This window comes from Bufo bufo, chromosome 6 (assembly GCF_905171765.1).
Source record: "Bufo bufo chromosome 6, aBufBuf1.1, whole genome shotgun sequence".
Taxonomy (NCBI): Eukaryota; Metazoa; Chordata; class Amphibia; order Anura; family Bufonidae; genus Bufo; species Bufo bufo.
The window spans coordinates 204,055,906-204,076,021 of NC_053394.1; the positions used below are offsets into that span (position 1 = coordinate 204,055,906).

The 20,116-nt window shown below is 42.7% G+C and overlaps 1 protein-coding gene across 1 annotated transcript in view; it reads left to right on the plus strand.

Moving 5' to 3' along the window:
* The window catches only part of CHUK (component of inhibitor of nuclear factor kappa B kinase complex), a 156,149-nt gene that overhangs the window by 122,655 nt on the left and 13,378 nt on the right, over positions 1-20,116 (plus strand). The window contains exons 13-18 of the mRNA XM_040435103.1: positions 1,383-1,534; positions 6,991-7,052; positions 8,894-9,003; positions 12,844-12,893; positions 12,973-13,069; positions 13,224-13,371. Of these exons, the coding sequence (XP_040291037.1) occupies positions 1,383-1,534; positions 6,991-7,052; positions 8,894-9,003; positions 12,844-12,893; positions 12,973-13,069; positions 13,224-13,371 (619 nt within the window). The remainder of the gene's footprint in view (positions 1-1,382; positions 1,535-6,990; positions 7,053-8,893; positions 9,004-12,843; positions 12,894-12,972; positions 13,070-13,223; positions 13,372-20,116) is intronic.

A 20,116-nucleotide genomic window follows, 5' to 3' on the forward strand; every position in this document is an offset into this window, starting at 1 on the left:
GAAAAATTCTCTTATCTTTACGCCCCAGCCACTTTTCCAAAAAGGGCATGGCAAGTACCCAAGACAATTGTATCTTCATTTACACCAGTTTTCTGGCGCAAATAAAAACGGCAGCTCAGAGCTGTCATACATTTCTGTTTTGACGCACAGGCTGCCAGAAGATGCGACTAATTTATAAAGAGGCATGCACCTTATCATAAAGCTCTGTAGTATTCACTTGAACAGACAGAGCTGTCACATAGAAGTGACTGTAGTAGAATGGGTAGATCATGTGATATTTTTATAGAGCTGGTTTGTTATGGACATGGTGACATTCAAGGCTACATGCACACGATAGTTTAAAAATGGCCGTGTACCGACCGCCACACAGCCCTTTATAGCACTAATGAAAGTCTATGGGGCTATTTACATGTCTGTCTTTTGTTGTTTTTTTGTTTTTGTTTTTTTGTAACGGCGAGTGAATAGCTGACTTTTTTTGGCCATCCTATTTTTGTCCATTTTCACGGCCAAAAATAGCCGTGAAATCAATGTCACCATTTTTAATGGCCACTTAGGAGTGCACCCATCTAACTGCCTTTAAAAACGGGTATACTAGAACAATATGGCCTTTTAGGGTTTAGAAAAATAAAAACTACTCACCTCATCCACTTGCACGCGCAGCAGCAGTCGCTCCTCTCTTGATTGAAAAGGACCTGTGCTAAACGTGCTGATGTCATCACACTCTTATGCTGGGAGCGCGCGGTGATCACACTGAGTGCAGGTCTTTCAGCAGGTCCTTTTCAATCAAAAGAGGAGCAACTGCTACTGCGCATGCAAGTGGATGAGGTGAGTATTTTTTATTTTAATTTTTTTGAAGCATTCAGTATTACATTTACATTTACCTATAATAGGCTTCTGTAGCTGGCAAGCTCCCAGGTCTTTGTAAGGTCTCGGGCTTCCTTAGCACACCTCAGAACCCTGCCATTGCAGCGTGAGTTGCTGATGCAGAGACAGTAGGAGAAGCCTTCCTCTGTAAACCCTTTAAATAGGTTGGTCATAATTGACCATGGCACGTAAGGGGTTAGTCATCCAACATCGTCGTTTTCATTGATGCGGGCGAATACAACGGGGTCCTTGGCACTTAACTATCGGGTACGTACTTTTACTGTGCATGGTGTTCAATCACTGCACCATACATGTACGGGTTAACCCTTTTTTGTATATTACTAAATTGCATGTGTATTACTTCATCGTTTTCAATAAGACTCTACAATGTATGAAATGAAAAAAAAAATAAAACAAGGAAGACCGTTGGAATAAAAATGTGTGTCCAAACTTTTGATTTGTACTGTATGATACTCTAAGTTGTTTTCTATATTAACAATAGATGTCCTTTTTATAAGGTTAAGTTTACTGCGGTACAATACCAATCTGACGAAGATGAAAAATACTATGGTGTCTGCCTCCCAGCAGTTAGATGCCAAGCTGCAGTTCTTCAAAAAAAGCATCGACATTGACCTGGAACGCTACAGTGATCAGATGGCCTATGGAATCTGTGAGTTGTTCGGTAACATTGTATTACAGAATTTTCTGTTTAGCAATCTGACGATTGCATGTTATTTGGCACTTTAGGGCATAAATAAAAGGAAAATCTTAAAAAAATAAAAACACAGCAACCAATTAGAATTATAAGAATGACACCGCACACTCCCAGGTCAGAAACATAATAACAAAACATTCGGGTATTCTCCTTGAGGATCGTAACCTGAAAGAGGTCCATACTGCCAGATCACATATAAGAAAGGCCATAGCCTAAGAGATCGTCTGATTAGAAGGCACTACCAGCCTCCACCAAAACAGAAAACTTGGCTCTCCAGACGCCCTCTTTTTAGGGGTTGAAATTGTTTGGCCAGAGTGCAGGAAGTGGACAGGAAATAGATTTCCTAAACTGTCAAACAAAAGGGGTCATCTATCTTGCAAGGTGCAACTGTCCACTTGACTACGTTGGAAAAATAAAAAGAGAATTCAAATGCAAGATGAGAGCACTTTAATGACATCCTGAACAAAAAGTACCTCTGTATCGAGACACATCCACCAGATACACGGGGGGATCTCACTGCAATTGGGTTCATAGGTATACAGTCTATACCTCAAAATCGGAGAGGTGACAACTGGGACAAAACTATCCTGAAAGCAGATGGATATTCAGACTAAATAGTGTTGTCCCTCATGGATTAAATGAATATACCCCTTCTTGTGAAGCAACTCTATTGGCTAGTAATGAGTTCATCATCACAGACCTGCCTATTTCTTTTAATAGAGTACATTATATTGTCAATCATCAACCAGGGCCTTCAGAGTCCCAACACTTTATCAGGACTATTGCTTGAGTTAATCATGATGCACTAAACGCTATGATCTAGGGAATAGTGTCCCCCTTTGCCCCCTTTAGCAGTAATTGTACTTCAGGGCAATTACTGCAATTGTACTACAGGGCATCCACCATCAATACCCCTGAAAGATCCTACATGCTGGAGGTCGGATCACTAATGAAATCGCAATCTATTTTAATGACATCGGGCACAGGACGGAAAAACTACAGGATGATGCTTCCTTTATCCCGTCCCCATGTCGGCTTACAACAGAGCCAACTCGCATGCCTGTGACACAGAGGGCAGATTCACATACGATTGTCCTAGACAATCATACACTGGTCCGTTTTATTGCAGTGGGAACGCTGTCAAAACAAAACCCATTAAACTGTGGCGAATTGTGTGTATATATATATTTTTTTTTTTTCAATTCTACCCCATTTGGAATTTTTTTCCAGCTTCCCACTGCATAGTTTGCCATATTAAAGGGTGCCATTAGAAAGTACAATTTGTTCCACAATAGACAAGCCCTCATACCTGTGAACAAAAAGATTAAAAAAGTAGATAAAAATGTGTGATAAAAATGTGTTAAGCGCATATACCTTATGTACACTGCTCAAAAAAATAAAGGGAACACTTAAACAACACAATGTAACTCCAAGTCAATCACACTTCTGTGAAATCAAACTGTCCACTTAGGAAGCAACACTGAGTGACAATCAATTTCACATGCTGTTGTGCAAATGGGATAGACAACAGGTGGAAATTATAGGCAATTAGCAAGACACCCCCAATAAAGGAGTGATTCTGCAGGTGGTGACCACAGACCACTTCTCAGTTCCTATGCTTCCTGGCTGATGTTTTGGTCACTTTTGAATGCTGGCGGTGCTTTCACTCTAGTGGTAGCATGAGACGGAGTCTACAACCCACACAAGTGGCTCAGGTACTGCAGCTTATCCAGGATGGCACATCAATGCGAGCTGTGGCAAGAAGGTTTGCTGTGTCTGTCAGCGTAGTGTCCAGAGCATGGAGGCGCTACCAGGAGACAGGCCAGTACATCAGGAGATGTGGAGGAGGCCGTAGGAGGGCAACAACCCAGCAGCAGGACCGCTACCTCCGCCTTTGTGCAAGGAGGAAAAGGAGGATCACTGCCAGAGTCCTGCAAAATGACCTCCAGCAGGCCACAAATGTGCATGTGTCTGCTCAAAGGTCAGAAACAGACTCCATGAGGGTGATATGAGGGCCCGACGTCCACAGGTGGGGGTTGTGCTTACAGCCCAACACCGTGCAGGACGTTTGGCATTTGCCAGAGAACACCAAGATTGGAAAATTCGCCACTGGCGCCCTGTGCTCTTGACAGATGAAAGCAGGTTCACACTGAGCACATATGACAGACGTGACAGAGTCTTGAGACGCAGTGGAGAACGTTCTGCTGCCAGCCACATCCTCCAGCATGACCGGTTTGGCATTGGGTCAGTAATGGTGTGGGGTGGCATTTCTTTGGAGGGCCGCACAGCCCTCCATGTGCTCGCCAGAGGTAGCCTGACTGCCATTAGGTACCGAGATGAGATCCTCAGACCCCTTGTGAGACCATATGCTGGTGCGGTTGGCCCTGGGTTCCTCCTAATGCAAGACAATGCTAGACCTCATTTGGCTGGAGTGTGTCAGCAGTTCCTGCAAGACGAAGGCATTGATGCTATGGACTGGCCCGCCCGTTCCCCAGACTTGAATCCAATTGAGCACATCTGGGACATCATGTCTCGCTCTATCCACCAACGTCACGTTGCACCACAGACTGTCCAGGAGTTGGCAGATGCTTTAGTCCAGGTCTGGGAGGAGATCCCTCAGGAGACCGTCCGCCACCTCATGAGGAGCATGCACAGGCGTTGTAGGGGGGTCATACAGGCACTTGGAGGCCACACACACTACTGAGCCTCATTTTGACTTGTTTTAAGGACATTACATCAAAGTTGGATCAGCCTGTAGTGTGTTTTTCCACTTTAATCTTGAGTTTGACTCCAAATCCAGACCTCCACGGGTTGAAAAATATGATTTCCATTTTTTTTATTTTTGTGTGATTTTGTTGTCAGCACATTCAACTATGTAAAGAACAAAGTATTTCAGAAGAATATTTAATTAATTCAGATCTAGGATGTGTTATTTTTGTGTTCCCTTTATTTTTATTTGCTGTTGTCAAATAATGATTCTGTATGGGAATGATCGATGGCATTAGCGATCGCTCCTCCCTATACTGTGGAGGAGATCTCTGCATGTAATATCAGTGGTTTCCTCCACTGACGAGCAGTCGATTGTCAGGAAGGAACGCTTCCCTCCCAACAATCGTCTGACTGATCCCTAATGTAATTCAGCCCTTACTGTTTGTCCCAGACCTATCCTATGAATCTCTTGCAAATATAGCAGTTTTTTTTGTTTTGTTTTTGTCACTCAGTCAGTCCTCTCTTCTCTGCACAGATGAGGGGTAATCATCTCTAAACAGCTATCTGCACATAAGGTACTGGCTTCGCTATAATTCTAGGTTATATGTCAAGGCCTGTTTAACCCTTTAGTGACCGTCAATACTCATTTTTACGGTGGTCACTAAGGGCCTTAGGCTGGGCCACCATGTATCCCTCGTGTACCCCACCTTTTTGTGGCGGCAGTCTAAGCACTGCACTGGTCTCCCGTGCATAGAGCCGGGGCATTGCAAGAGAGCTGATCCTGGCTATTTAACACCTTTATGTAATGTCCGCCACATGTAAACGTTAGAGACAGAGCGGACTCCCTCTGTCTCCTATCGTCACCCCGCAAATGAGGTTGCGGGGTGCCAATGTCGGTGCAGGCAGTGTAGGACCCAGGTCTGTCTCCGGTAATGTGTAATGTATTTTAGAAGCAGTCAAAATATCGCCTATTGTAGTCCCCTTGTGGGACTATTAAATGGTTTAAAAAATATATATATTCAATGAATACTATGAAAACGACAAGGCTTCCCGCAAAAATGAAACCTCACACAGCTCCAATAAGAAAGAAAAATAAAAAGTTTTGGATGTTGGGACGCGGACATGCAAAAATATGTCCTTTTAAAATGGGGGGGTTTATTGCACAAAAGTGGTAAAACATAAAAAAAAAGGTATTTAGGATTGCTGTAATCATGCTGACCCAGAGAATATACTTGCCATGTTTTTTATGCTGAAAAATGAACGCCGCTAAATTTATAACAAAAGCTCTATTGCTGTTCTTTGCTATCCCCTCCCAGAAAGAGTTAATAAAAGCTAATCAGTAAGTTATGTGTACCCCAAAATGACATCCGTTATGCTGGCCATAGAGGTCTATTATGACTGAATGCCTCTCTAAAGGCATTCCGTTACGCATTCCGTCTTGGAAATGCGTTATTGTCCATGGTAACCGAATCCATAACGCAATTCAGCATATGCCCGAACTTGAACTTCAAAACTTGAAGTTCGCTCATCCCTAGTAGAGAGTGAAAAACGCCAAAAAGAAAAACCCTCCTGGGCTGAAAGGGTTAAAGGGGTTTTTCAAGTGTTTTTTGCTGATGTCCTATCCTCTAGATAGGTCATCAGTATCTGATTGATGGAATCCAACACCTGGGACCCCTGCCGAACAGTTGTTTGAGAAGGCACTTGCAGTAGTGATACAACTTCTTTCAGCTCGCCAAGCACAGTGGCGTGCATTGTATAGCGGCTGTGCTTGGTATTGCAGCCTAGCCCCACTTGTTTTAGTGGGGCTGATTGCAACTAGGCCATCACACAACCTAGAGAAGGCCACGTCACAACTGCGATCACCGCTTCCTTCTCAAACAGCTGATCACCAAGGGTCCTAATAGGTCATCAGAAAAAAACATTTGGAAACCCTTTAAGTATAGATGGGTAAAACCACAAGTTTGCACATAAATCTTTGTAGTAATTGAATGTATATACAAATACAGTGAATGTAATGCTATACTGTACCATGTGGTGATAACTTTTTTAAAAATGATTACCATATTTTTCACTTTATAAGACGCACTTAGGTTTTAGAGGGGGACAATAAGATTTATTTATTTTTTTCATTAGACCTCAGATCAGGCCAGCAGTCAGACACCCAATGTTAATCAGACCTCATCTGACAGCCCCAATAAGACCTCAGATCAGCCCCCTATGCCATTTATCGACCCCCATTTTGAGCCACCATGACATCTATGAGCCCCAGTGCCATTTATGAGCCTCTATTATGAGCCCCCATGCCATTTATCCGCCCCCATGCCACAGATCAAATAAAAAAAAACACTTTCCCCTCCTGCTCTGGACTCCACCGCTCCTCACCTCCAGCGCGCTCTGTCGTCTTCCTGCTGCGGCTGTGCTGTGACCCAACGCGCACAGCGTGAGGTCACGGAGTGCCCTCACTCTGTCCGCAGCCACAGCACTGCCGACAGCCTAGGACCAGGAAGCGGTGAGTACAGAACCTTCACCGCTTCACGGTTCTCCGGTATTAATGAGCGCTTCCATAATGGAAGTGTTCATTAGTATTTGTTTTATAAGACGCAGGCCATTTCCCTTTTTGGGGGGGAAAAAGTGCGCCTTATAAAGCGAAAAATGCGGTATATATGCAATTTTTATTTTGTGAATATTATTTTGTCTTCTAGCATCTGAAAAGATGTTGAGAGCCTGGAAAGAGATGGAAGATCGAGCAGTTGGTTGTGCAAAGGTAAGTGGACCTGTTACCTCTCCTGACATGTCTGTTTTAGTAACTAGATTCATCCCTCTTGTAATAACAATTCTATGCTTATGACTTTGTTGTGTCATTCCTCTGTTACCCCTACTAGAAGTTTATGAATGAATTGCAACAGTCTGCAAAAAAAAGTGGGCACCTGCGGCCTGGAAAAAAAAAATCTAAGGCATATCAAAACCATTTATGAGCGCAGGGCGCACTATGAACAGCACAGGTAGCGCACTGAATGTAGGCAGGCTATTATAGCTAAAGGATAAGGTGCATGAAAGATATACTATATTGGACTGTAGTAGTCAGGATAAATTGCCGTGTTGGCACTTTTACGATAAATAAGTGGGTTTTGAGTTGCAGTTTGGGCACTCACTCTCCTAAAGGTTCGCCATCACTGTCCTAGGTGTTACCAGTTGAAAGTGTGTCCCTGCACAGGCTGACAAAATCCAATCTGTGCTGCTAGTGACTAAAGGCCACTTTACAAAGGCTAAGAATCCACAAGAAAATCGCTATTGAGCATTCATATCTGGTGGTGTAAAAGTGCCACCAATTAGCCGATGAAGAGCAAAACGCTTGTCCGTCGGGTAATATGCTTGTTTGTACAGGCACTTAAATCATCGTTTGCCGGCAGCAGATCGTGCTGTTTAAACAGCTGTCTGTTGCCGGCAAACAACAAGTCTGTATGGGGATGAGAGATGGCATCAGTGACCGCTCCACCCCATACTGTGGAGGAGACATTGCACTTGCTTTACACAACTTCAGTGGGTAAAATGCCACTATAGTAAAAACAATAAAGAGTTCACTGGAAATTTTACTAATAGTGCAAAATAGTTCTGATAGAACAAGTCTCTGGAACCATGGTAGGAAAAATCTAGGTCTTGTGATAACGTCATCATGTATAACCAGATGGTTGTCATTAGTTATCTGGCACTGACTGAATCGTTAGGGTAAATCTCAGTTATATTATAGTGCAGAGGACAGGCTTGTTGGCTCCTCAAGTCATCATCCAAATGAAGAACTAGTCCAGAACATTGTGTTAAAACCACTCTTATTTTAGATATACATAAAAATACATCATAATGTCACAACACTATGGGCATCGCCTTTAGCAGTGGCCTTTCTCACCCTCTTTAAGCTCTGGTCTTTTCACTTTCTGTGGATGAAAGGGCAGCTCGTCAGACGTGACCATCAAACAGCTACATCTTCCAGGAGTGCATTGCACAGTGATGTAGGTGATGTGATCACTGTACAGTGATGTAGGTTGTGCAGAAGACTGCAGACCTGGCCTTCAGTCGACTTTTCCACATATTTAGGTACCACCAGGACTTAGAGTAGGACTGAATTGCCGAACAACTGGACGGTTGCAGAAACCATATGAATGAAGCACATAGGATAGGAAATATAATTAGAACAACAGAAGTGTTGTTTTTACATTAAGGACAAAAATGGAGATTCTCATTAACTGTGACACTGAAATATTATCTGGAAGTTAAGAATTTCATATAGTAGGGCCATGCTGAGTGAACAGTTACTAGTAGTGGGCAGGAGGGCCCCACGGTTTATTGCATTGAAAGATCAGGTTTATTAATATTCTTATCATGATTTTCTTACATTTGAATACCCTGAATGAATTTTTATTTTTGAATGTGCAATAAAAAGGGGTGAGTGTGACTGGTGTGTACTTGATGGCCGGTGTAATTGGGACAATCCGTTATTGGTGTTTTTCGCTGGGTTTGGGTAACCATCATTACTGTACATTCGTACTCAGTCTCTATATACAAGTTAATGAGACGCATTTTCTTTGTAATATCATTATGTACTCGCAGGCTGGAGAAATCTCCTTCCTAGATGACCAAATAATGGGCCTTCACACAGAGATTGTTGAACTCCAGCGGAGTCCATATGCTCGCAGACAGGGCGATGTCATGGAGCACTTGTAAGAATTGTGTTTTTTTATGTTTATGCATAGGTCCATCATGCAGTGTTTGTATACAGAGTGATCAGAATTAAAGGGCTTTTCTGGGCCCCTGATGATGACCGATACTCGGGCGAAGTCATCAATATCCTCTTTGGTGGAGGTCAGACACCCTGACCAATCAGCTGTTCCTTGCAGCTTCTGGCAATGGAATTGGCACTATGAACTTAGGTAAAAGCACAGGTTCTCTCAGTGCGTAGTGGTCATGCCGGGTTACTGCAAAACAGCTCCTGTGCTTCTATCCAGAGGCTGCAGGGAAACAGCTGAGGATATACAGGTCCTTCTCAAAAAATTAGCATATTGTGATAAAGTTCATTATTTTCTGTAATGTACTGATAAACATTAGACTTTCATATATTTTAGATTCAGTACACACAACTGAAGTAGTTCAAGTAGTTTTCTTGTTTTAATATTGATGATTTTGGCATACAGCTCATGAAAACCCAAAACCCCATCTCAAAAAATTAGCATATCATGAAAAGGTTCTCTAAACGAGCTATTAACCTAATCATCTGAATCAACTAATTAACTCTAAACACCTGCAAAAGATTCCTGAGGCTTTTAAAAACTCCCAGCCTGGTTCATTACTCAAAACCACAATCATGGGTAAGACTGCCGACCTGACTTCTGTCCAGAAGGCCATCATTGACACCCTCAAGCAAGAGGGTAAGACACAGAAAGAAATTTCTGAACGAATAGGCTGTTCCCAGAGTGCTGTATCAAGGCACCTCAGTGGGAAGTCTGTGGGAAGGAAAAAGTGTGGCAGAAAACGCTGCACAACGAGAAGAGGTGACCGGACCCTGAGGAAGATTGTGGAGAAGGACCGATTCCAGACCTTGGGGGACCTGCAGAAGCAGTGGACTGAGTCTGGAGTAGAAACATCCAGAGCCACCGTGTGCAGGAAATGGGCTACAGGTGCTGCATTCCCCAGGTCAAGCCACTTTTGAACCAGAAACAGCGGCAGAAGCGCCTGACCTGGGCTACAAAGAAGCTTTTTTTGGATGAAAGCAAATTTTGCATGTCATTCGGAAATCAAGGTGCCAGAGTCTGGAGGAAGACTGTGGAGATGGAAATGCCAAAATGCCTGAAGTCCAGTGTCAAGTACCCACAGTCAGTGATGGTCTGGGGTGTCATGTCAGCTGCTGGTGTTGGTCCACTGTGTTTTATCAAGGGCAGGGTCAATGCAGCTAGCTATCAGGAGATTTTGGAGCACTTCATGCTTCCATCTGCTGAAAAGCTTTATGGAGATGAAGATTTCATTTTTCAGCACGACCTGGCACCTGCTCACAGTGCCAAAACCACTGGTAAATGGTTTACTGACCATGATATTACTGTGCTCAATTGGCCTGCCAACTCTCCTGACCTGAACCCCATAGAGAATCTGTGGGATATTGGGAAGAGAAAGTTTAGAGACGCAAGACCCAACACTCTGGATGAGCTTAAGGCCGCTATCGAAGCATCCTGGGCCTCCATAACACCTCAGCAGTGCCACAGGCTGATTGCCTCCATGCCACGCTGCATTGAAGCAGTCATTTCTGCAAAAGGATTCCCGACCAAGTATTGAGTGCATAACTGAACTTTAATTATTTGAAGGTTGACTTTTTTTGTATTAAAAACACTTTTCTTTTATTGGTTGGATGAAATATGCCAATTTTTTGAGATAGGAATTTTGGGTTTTCATGAGCTGTATGCCAAAATCATCAATATTAAAACAAGAAAAGGCTTGAACTACTTCAGTTGTGTGTACTGATCTAAAATATATGAAAGTCTAATGTTTATCAGTACATTACAGAAAATAATGAACTTTTTCACAATATGCTAATTTTTTTAGAAGGACCTGTATCCAGATCAGGAGCCTGGATCTTGGTTAATGTGGCATGATAGATGCCCTCTTGGTTTAGGAACTGTTGAGACAAATGCATAGGGATTGGTTAAAATTGGTTGAAAAACAGTATTACAGGTAAGGAACAGCAAACTCAGATTGTTTTATAATGTAGAAAATGTTAGGTATAGTGATGGTCACTTGATGAAAACTACTTTGTCAGGAATTGTCCATGTTCTAAAAAAAAAAATTTGTAAGGTTACTTTCACGTCTGCGACACTGTGATCCGGCCACCAATTCCAGCAGAGAATGACGGGAATCGGCCAGACACAAACCACAATGGTTTTCGTCAGGCTGATTCTTTACATATTTGCCTGATTAATTAATGGGGCTGGCGGGCGTTTCGGTTGCATTTAGCAGTGCTGGATCTGGAGAATTCTGGCAAGCTGTTCTCTGCCGGAATTGCTGCCACAATACCAAGGCTAAACCTGAGACATGAGCCTGCCCGTTTTCATATTAAAAATGGCAGCACACATTGCATCATTTTGATTGGAAATTAGAATGCATCTGTATGCAATGGGTATTTGATTAAAGCAAAATACAGGGTGGGCCATTTATATGGATACACCTTAATAAAATGGGAATGGTTGGTGATATTAACTTCCTGTTTGTGGCACATTAGTATATGTGAGGGGGGAAACTTTTCAAGATGGGTGGTGTCCATGGCGGCTATTTTGAAGTCGGCCATTTTGAATCCAACTTTTGTTTTTTCAATAGGAAGAGGGTCATGTGACACATCAGACTTATTGGGAATTTCACAAGAAAAACAATGGTGTGCTTGGTTTTAACGTAACTTTATTCTTTCACGAGTTATTTACAAGTTTCTGACCACTTATAAAATGTGTTCAATGTGCTGCCCATTGTGTTGGATTGTCAATGCAACCGTCTTCTCCCACTCTTCACACACTGATAGCAACACCGCAGGAGAAATGCTAGCACAGGCTTCCAGTATCCGTAGTTTCAGGTGCTGCACATCTCGTATCTTCACAGCATAGACAATTGCCTTCAGATGACCCCAAAGATAAAAGTCTAAGGGGGTCACTGGATATGCGAAATTGCTACATGATGATGTGTTTCCCTCTTTATGCACTGAAGCTGGTACGTTCCCTGAGTTTTTCCAGCAAGATGGTGCACCCCCACATTATGGGTGTCAGGTTCCGAGCATTCCTAGATGAACAGTTTCCTGTAAAGTGGCTTGGTCGTTTTGGGCCAGTTGAATGGCCCCCAAGGTGTCCCGATCTGACCCCCTTAGACTTTTATCTTTGGGGTCATCTGAAGGCAATTGTCTATGCTGTGAAGATACGAGATGTGCAGCACCTGAAACTACGGATACTGGAAGCCTGTGCTAGCATTTCTCCTGCGGTGTTGCTATCAGTGTGTGAAAAGTGGGAGAAGAGGGTTGCATTGACAATCCAACACAATGGGCAGCACATTGAATACATTTTATAAGTGGTCAGAAACTTGTAAATAACTCATGAAATAATAAAGTTACGTTAAAACCAAGCACACCATTGTTTTTCTTGTGAAATTCCCAATAAGTTTGATGTGTCACATGACCCTCTTCCTATTGAAAAAAAAACAAAAGTTGGATTCAAAATGGCCGACTTCAAAATGGCCGCCATGGTCACCACCCATCTTGAAAAGTTTCCCCCCTCACATATACTAATGTGCCACAAACAGGAAGTTAATAACACCAACCATTCCTATTTTATTAAGGTGTATCCATATAAATGGCCCACCCTGTACAATGTGACAGGTACTACGTAGTTTAGTTATTTGGTCCATTGGAAACAGTCTAGTCAAAGAACCAAGTACACATCGTGGCAAAACCTTGGAGTGGTGTAGGCCACCTACTTCCGAATTGCCTAATGTGCCTAAACCATGTCTGCAGATGTGATGTTTGTTTTCCTCTTACTCAGGGAACAAAAGGCTATAGAATTATACAAGCAATTGAAGCCACGGGCCCCAGGTACAGTATGTCAGTTACAGGCTAAAGTGTAAACCTCCAGTTACGAGTGAGAAATAAGAATCAATTCCTTTTTTTGCAGATAATGCCTACAGTGATAGTACAGAGATGGTTAAAACAATTGTACTTACGGTTCAGGGCCAGGATAAAGTTCTGAAGGAGCTTTTTGGACATTTAAGGTATTTATGAGTTGGCTTAGATTGTGTTCTGCTACGGAAGCATAATTATAAGATATACTCTTTGATGCCATTCATTTGTTATCCAGCAGTTAATAAATATACAGTTGTTTTTCCTCTTTCATCTTCTAATCTGATCCATATATATTGTCTCTAGTCGACTTCTAGGCTGTAAGCAGAAAATTATTGATTTACTGCCTCAAATTGAGATGACTGTGAATAACATAAAGGAAGCAGACAATTCGCTGATGCAGATGCAGGCCAAACGGCAGAGAGAGATCTGGCACCTACTGAAAATAGCTTGTGTAAGTATTTTCATGACTTAATGGAAGCACTCTGCTACTCTTCCAGTCCATCCACTCATTTAAAGGCTATTGAAGTGGTCACCATCTTTATTTAGAGGTTTTGTTTTATTTTCTTATCCTTTCTATTCCATTTAAAAGCTAATCACACTGACATGGACTTTAAGGGAGCATATACACGACCGTATAAATGGACCCGCATCCGTTCCGCAAATTTCCGGAACGGGTGCAGACCCATTCATTTCAATGGGGCCGCAAAAGATGCGGCCAGAACACTGTGTGCTGTCCGCATCCGTTGTTCCGTTCTGTGGCCCCGCAAAAAAGATAGAGCATGTCCTATTCTTGTCCGCGGTTGCGGACAAGAATAGGCATTCTCTATATAGCGCCGGCCAGGTGCGGTCCGCAAAATGCGGAACGCATATGGCCGGTATCTGTGTTTTGCGGACCGCAAAACACTTACGGTCGTGTGAATGCGCCCTAATGCTCATTTTGAGCCATATACAGCAGACTCCTTGTGTACAGAGATGTATGAAACATTTATATTTCAGTTAACAAACTCTTAAAGTGATTGTCCAGTTTAAAATCTTGTTACGATTAATTTCTGTGGGGCTGGGAATAATAATAAATAAATTTGTACTCTCCTTCATAAGTCCCCTACAATCCAGTGCCGCCATTTCCCGCTCTCCTCCAGACTGCTGATGTAGCATATTGTTGTGGCTGTAACAGTAACATTCCCTATACCGCTGCAGCCAATCTCTGGCCTCAATGGTCTCTAGCCATACAACAGACTAGTGATTGGCTGCAGTGGTATATGGAACAACACTACTGCATCAATAACAACATATCATGGCTGCAGACCGGAGGAGAAGCACATATAGCGGCGCTGGATTTGAAGGGGGCTCATGAAGGTGAATTCAAGTTTATTTGTTTTTTATTATTATTTTACGAGTCCCATACCATTTTGCCATAAGAAAATTTTAAATCTGACCCCATTAACAAAGGCCTTGATTCATTGTTTATGCTTAAAGATGCCCTGTCAGTACTACTGACAATAGTATTCCACATGAAATAATTATCGAGCATCCATTCTTATAACTCTATTTAGTTCTGGGCCCTCTGTTATTCCCACTAGAATTTTATCAATTGTCAACTGGGTGTTACCAGTTGGGGTTGCGTTCCTGCACAATTTTAAACTGATCAGTCATTGCTGCCACTGGCAAACTGTGTAGGGAAACAATCCTAACTGGAATTTCAAAATTCATTCATATACTTTTAGTAGGGATTATAGAGGAATGGCACAACATAGTGTCATAATAGATGCTACAGAATTGCTATTTCACCTGGAATACAATTATTTATTAATAGAGACATGTCAGGAGTAGTTAAGAAAACTATTGTCATTAAACAGTAAAATACATTACCTTATCCGCTTGCCTACTACCGGCTGACTCCATGTGTCTGGGTGGTCAGCCCAAATTTTCTTGCAGAGATCTCAGAGCAGGGAGGCGGCTATCCGTTACAGCAAGGCTCCCCATAGAGAAGGCAGGGACAGTTTTTCATCATCGCTGAATTCCGTATTGCTCCTATGGTCACAGTGGTTCTGTGATCCACAGGGTGCTGGCAGTTTGTGCGAGCTGCTGGGTCTACAGCCCTGTACAACCATTATGTGGGCTGGAATCCCCCTTATAACTGGGGCTACTATGTCAACTCCAGTTAAAGGAGAAACAGCAATTAATAAATAAATGTTTGTGTCCTTATGGGGGGACAAAGTAAAAAAAAATTGACAAAGAAAATAAATAATTGCCACCACATGCTGCACTGCAGCTTTTAGCCTCCCCCAGCAACCATATCCCATACATTCCATATTTCAAAATGACCATTATGAAAAGTGAACATAATAAAAAATATATATATTTTAGTTTGCGCAATTAACAAAAAAGACAACATTACATTTTCCTGGTTATAAAAAATTAAAAAGAAGAAACAAAATTAAAATTGACATAAAAATAAAGCCCTGTGTATCACTGAAAAAAGACGCAAAATTATTTACATAACCGAATGGGAAAAAAAATTTGAAGCATGTACTTAAAAAAAAAAAAAAAATATAAAATGCGCCCAGTCTTGAACTGTTTTTGGCACCCTGCAAACTTTTTAAAAATGAATGAGAAGAAACAGCTGAATGGCAGGGGTGCAAGGTGTCAGACTCTGGCCAAACAGATATTGATGGCCTAGCCTGAGGATAGATCTTCAGTATTAAAATCCTAGAAAACCCCATTAAAGGGATTTTACAGCCACAAGCATTTATATCTTATGTACAGAAAGAATACTTTAAAAATGTTGGATTAACTAGATCCCCACAATTAGCGGGATATTATATCTCCTTTTGGATCGGAGTGAGAAGTTTTATAGGCCAGGCTATGCTTCTCTGGGAAGAGGGTATGCAAATCAGATGTAAGGTTGCTATCCTAGAAGTCAACGTTCAACCTTTTAAAGCGTAACTTTTTTTTTTATGTATAGGGGCAGTGATACTGACGTTTTTTTGGAATATACCTTAAAGGGTTTCTGTCACCCCACAAAACTCATTTTTTTTTTTTGGATAGTTAGATTCCTTATAGGGCGATATAGGAGAATATAAGAGTCTTACTTACTTTCATGCGGCCGATTCTTTATAAAACGAAGTTTTATAATATGTAAATGAGGGCTCTACCAGCAAGTAGGGCGTCTACTTGCTGGTAGCCGCAGCAGCAATCCGCCCCCTCGCCGTGTTGATTGACAGGGCCAGCCGGGATCTCCTCCTCCGGCCGGCCCTGTCAGTAATTCAAAAATCGCGCGACTCTGGTCATTCGGCGCAGGCGCTCTGAGATGAGGAGGCTCGTCTCCTCAGCACTCCCTCAGTGCGCCTGCGCCGATGACGTCTTCTCTTTCGGTGATGTCATCGGCGCAGGCGCACTGAGGAGACGAGCCTCCTCATCTCAGAGCGCCTGCGCCGAATGACCAGAGGCGCGCGATTTTTGAATTACTGACAGGGCCGGCCGGAGGAGGAGATCCCGGCTGGCCCTGTCAATCAACACGGCGAGGGGGCGGATTGCTGCTGCGGCTACCAGCAAGTAGACGCCCTACTTGCTGGTAGAGCCCTCATTTACATATTATAAAACTTCGTTTTATAAAGAATCGGCCGCATGAAAGTAAGTAAGACTATTATATTCTCCTATATCGCCCTATAAGGAATCTAACTATCCAAAAAAAAAATAATGAGTTTTGTGGGGTGACAGAAACCCTTTAATTACTGACTTCTGTTTTTACTTAATTGTGGAGACAAGCTCCACACTGACTACTGCTGCCATCACTGCCTCTCTCTACGTTTGTGTGTATGTGTATATACAGTGAGGCACAGAAGTATTTGAACATCCTGCTATTTTGCCAGTTCTCCCACTTGGAAATCATGGAGGGGTCTGAAATTCACATTGTAGGTGCATTCCCACTCAGACGGAATGAAAAAAATTTTTTTGGAGGAAATAACATTGTATGATTTTTAAAGAATGTATTTGTCTTGCACTGCTGAACATAAGTATTTGAATACCTGAGAAAATCAGTGTTAATATTTGGTACAGAAGCCTTTGTTTGCAATTACAGAGGACAAACGTTTCCTGTAGTTCTTAACCAGGTTTGCACACACTGCAACAGGGATTTTGGCCCACTCCTCCACACAGATCTCCTTTAGATCTGTCAGGTTTCGGGGCTGTTGCTGAGCAACACAGAGTTTCAGCTCCGTCCAAAGATGTTTTAGTGGATTTAGTTCTGGAGATTGGCTAGGCCACTCCAGAACCTTGATATGCTTCTTACGGAGCCACTCCTTGATTATCCTGGCTGTGTGCTTCGGGTCGTTGTCATGTTGGAAGACCCAGCCACGACCCATCTTCAATGCTCTGACTGAGGGAAGGAGGTTGTTGCTCAAAATCTCACAATAAATGGCCCCATTCATCCTCTCCTTAATACAGAGCAGTCGTCCTGTCCCCTTCGCAGAAAACCACCCCCAAAGCATGATGTTACCATCCCCATGCTTCACAGTAGGGATGGTGTTCTTGGGATGCAACTCATCCTTCTTTTTCCTCCAAACACGACGAGTGAAGTTTAGACCAAAAAGTTCTACTTTGGTCTCATCTGACCACATGACTTTCTCCCATGCCTCCTCTGGATCATCCAGATGGTCGTTGGCAGACTTCAGATGGGCCTGGACATGTGATGACTTGAGCAGGGGAACCTTCCGTGCAATGCATGATTTGAAACCATGACGGCATAGTGTTCTACTGACAGTGACCTTTGAAACTGTGGTCCCAGCTCTCTTCATGTCATTGACCAGCTCCTCCCTTGTAGTTCTGGGCCGATTCCTCACCTTTCTTATCATCAGTGATACCCCTCGAGGTGAGATCTTGCATGGAGACCCAGTCCGAGGGAGACTGACAGTCATCTTTAGCTTATTCCATTTTCTAACAATTGCTCCAACAGTTGATCTATTTTTACCCAACTTCTTGGCAATTGCCCCGTAGCCCTTTCCAGCCTTGTGAGGTCCACATTTTGTCTCTGGTGTCTTTTGACAGCTCTTTGGTGTTGCCCATGGTAGTAGTTGGCGTCTGACTGTGGGGTGGACAGGTATCTTTAAAGAGCTTAGACAGGTGCTACTAAGTTAGATTAATGAGTGGAGTAGAGGTGGACTTTTTAAAGGCACAGTAACAGGTCTTTGAGAGCCAGAATTCTTGCTGTTTCTCAGGTGTTCAAATACTTATGTTCAGCAGTGAAAGACAAATAAATTCTTTAAAAATCATACAATGTGATTTCCTGATTTATTTATTTTAATTCCGTCTCTGAGTGGGAACGTACCTACAATGGGAATTTCTTTTGAGTGCACATGTCCAGCTCTTCAATATTTCAGCACTTTTTGCACAACTTGCTGTTTACTAATAAGGATCAACTCCAACATTAAACAAATGGTGGCCAATTATGTGTGATAATGCAACAACAAACACCAATTTGAAAGCACACCTATTCAAAATATCATATTTTATTATATACCATAATTACATTATAAAAACAATAAAACCCATAAGGGACAGATTATGCAGGAGAGAATATGGAAACAATGTGTGTGTCCAGATTACATTGAACTGGTAAGGACACAAAGGCAATAACATCAAATTATAACCATCATGGTTAAGTAACAAACCCTGCCCGAATCCTACACCCACCCAACATCCATCAGTAACACTCAAACTCAGAGGGCACATTGCCTAGCTGTGTAATAGAGACAATTGCCTGCACCCCCAGTCGGGAATGCTCACAAGTTCCCAACACACTATTACTCTTGAGCAGCCTAATAGCATACACATACATGGACACAACTGTGGGGATACCAACCAGCGATCAGGAGACACACCACCCCAATGTACGTTTCGCCGTCGCTTCCTCTTGGGGACACACATTGTTTCCATATTCTCTCCTGCATAACCTGTCCCTTATGGGTTTTATTGTTTCTATAATGTAATTATGGTATATTATTAATAAGGGGGCAAAATTCACAACAGGTGTTTTGATCCATGAATCGCACAATAAATTTCCTGGTTCAATTTGAATTCGTATTTAAACAGTCCTCCTCATCATGCTTTTAACATTTTGATATCATGAGACCAAGACAACACCTAAAAATTTATCAACAGTGCCTTGCCGTTGCAACGCTTCCGTCTGAGAACATCCAGCTTGAAGTGGCCACTGAGCTTAGTGTGTCAGAGTGTCATCAGGTTGCAACAGAGAGACTGGAAGAGTCGCAGAAAGGCATAGAAGGGGACATTTGGCCACATCGAACACTTATGACTGCTTCATTGTGTACAATGCTCTTCAGAACCCGATGATGAATGCCACACAACTCCAGGCACATTTAAGGGAGGGAAGAGGCACTCAAGTGTCACATCAGACCATTCGAAAGCGTTTACATCTGCGTGCTAGACTACCTTCAAGGGTACCTGACCACACCACCAGGCATAGGCGTCCTCATGTTTCATGGGCCAGGGAGCAGGACAAGGGACCAGTGGCCCTAAATGCTGTTCACTGATGAAAGTTGATTCAAGCTGAGCTGAAATGAAGGCCGACAACGATGTTTGAAATGTTAAGCAGAGTGCTATGCATCAGCCAGCTGTTACCAAATGAGCCTTTGGTGGTGGTGTTACTGTGTGGACAGGTGTGTCTAGTCAATACAGAATTGCCCTACACTTTGTAAATGGTACAGTGACAAGCCCATACTACTTGAATAACATCATTAATCCAGCTCCTTGAGGTCGAATCATTAGGGAACGGCTGCTGGAGACTGGGGTACCTCAAATGGAGTGGCCTGCACTTTCTCCAGACCTGAATCCCATTGAAAACCTATGGGATAAGCTGAGTCGCCGTGTAGAGGTTCGTAACTCTGTACCCCAGAACCTCAATGGCCTGAGGGCCATCCTTCAAGAAGAGTGGGATGCCATGCCTCAGCAGACAATAAGTCTACTTGTGAACAGCATGAGGCATCGTTGTCAAGCTGTAATTGATGCTCAAGGCCACATGACTTATTGCAACATTTATATTTTTCTGTGGGGGTATAACCACCACTGTTGTTGGCTTTTGTTTCAATAATAGTTTTGAGATGAGGAAATCACCATTGCATGCTTCTATTTAAATGCCCTAATTTAATGATGTAAAAAGTTCACTCTACAGTGATATT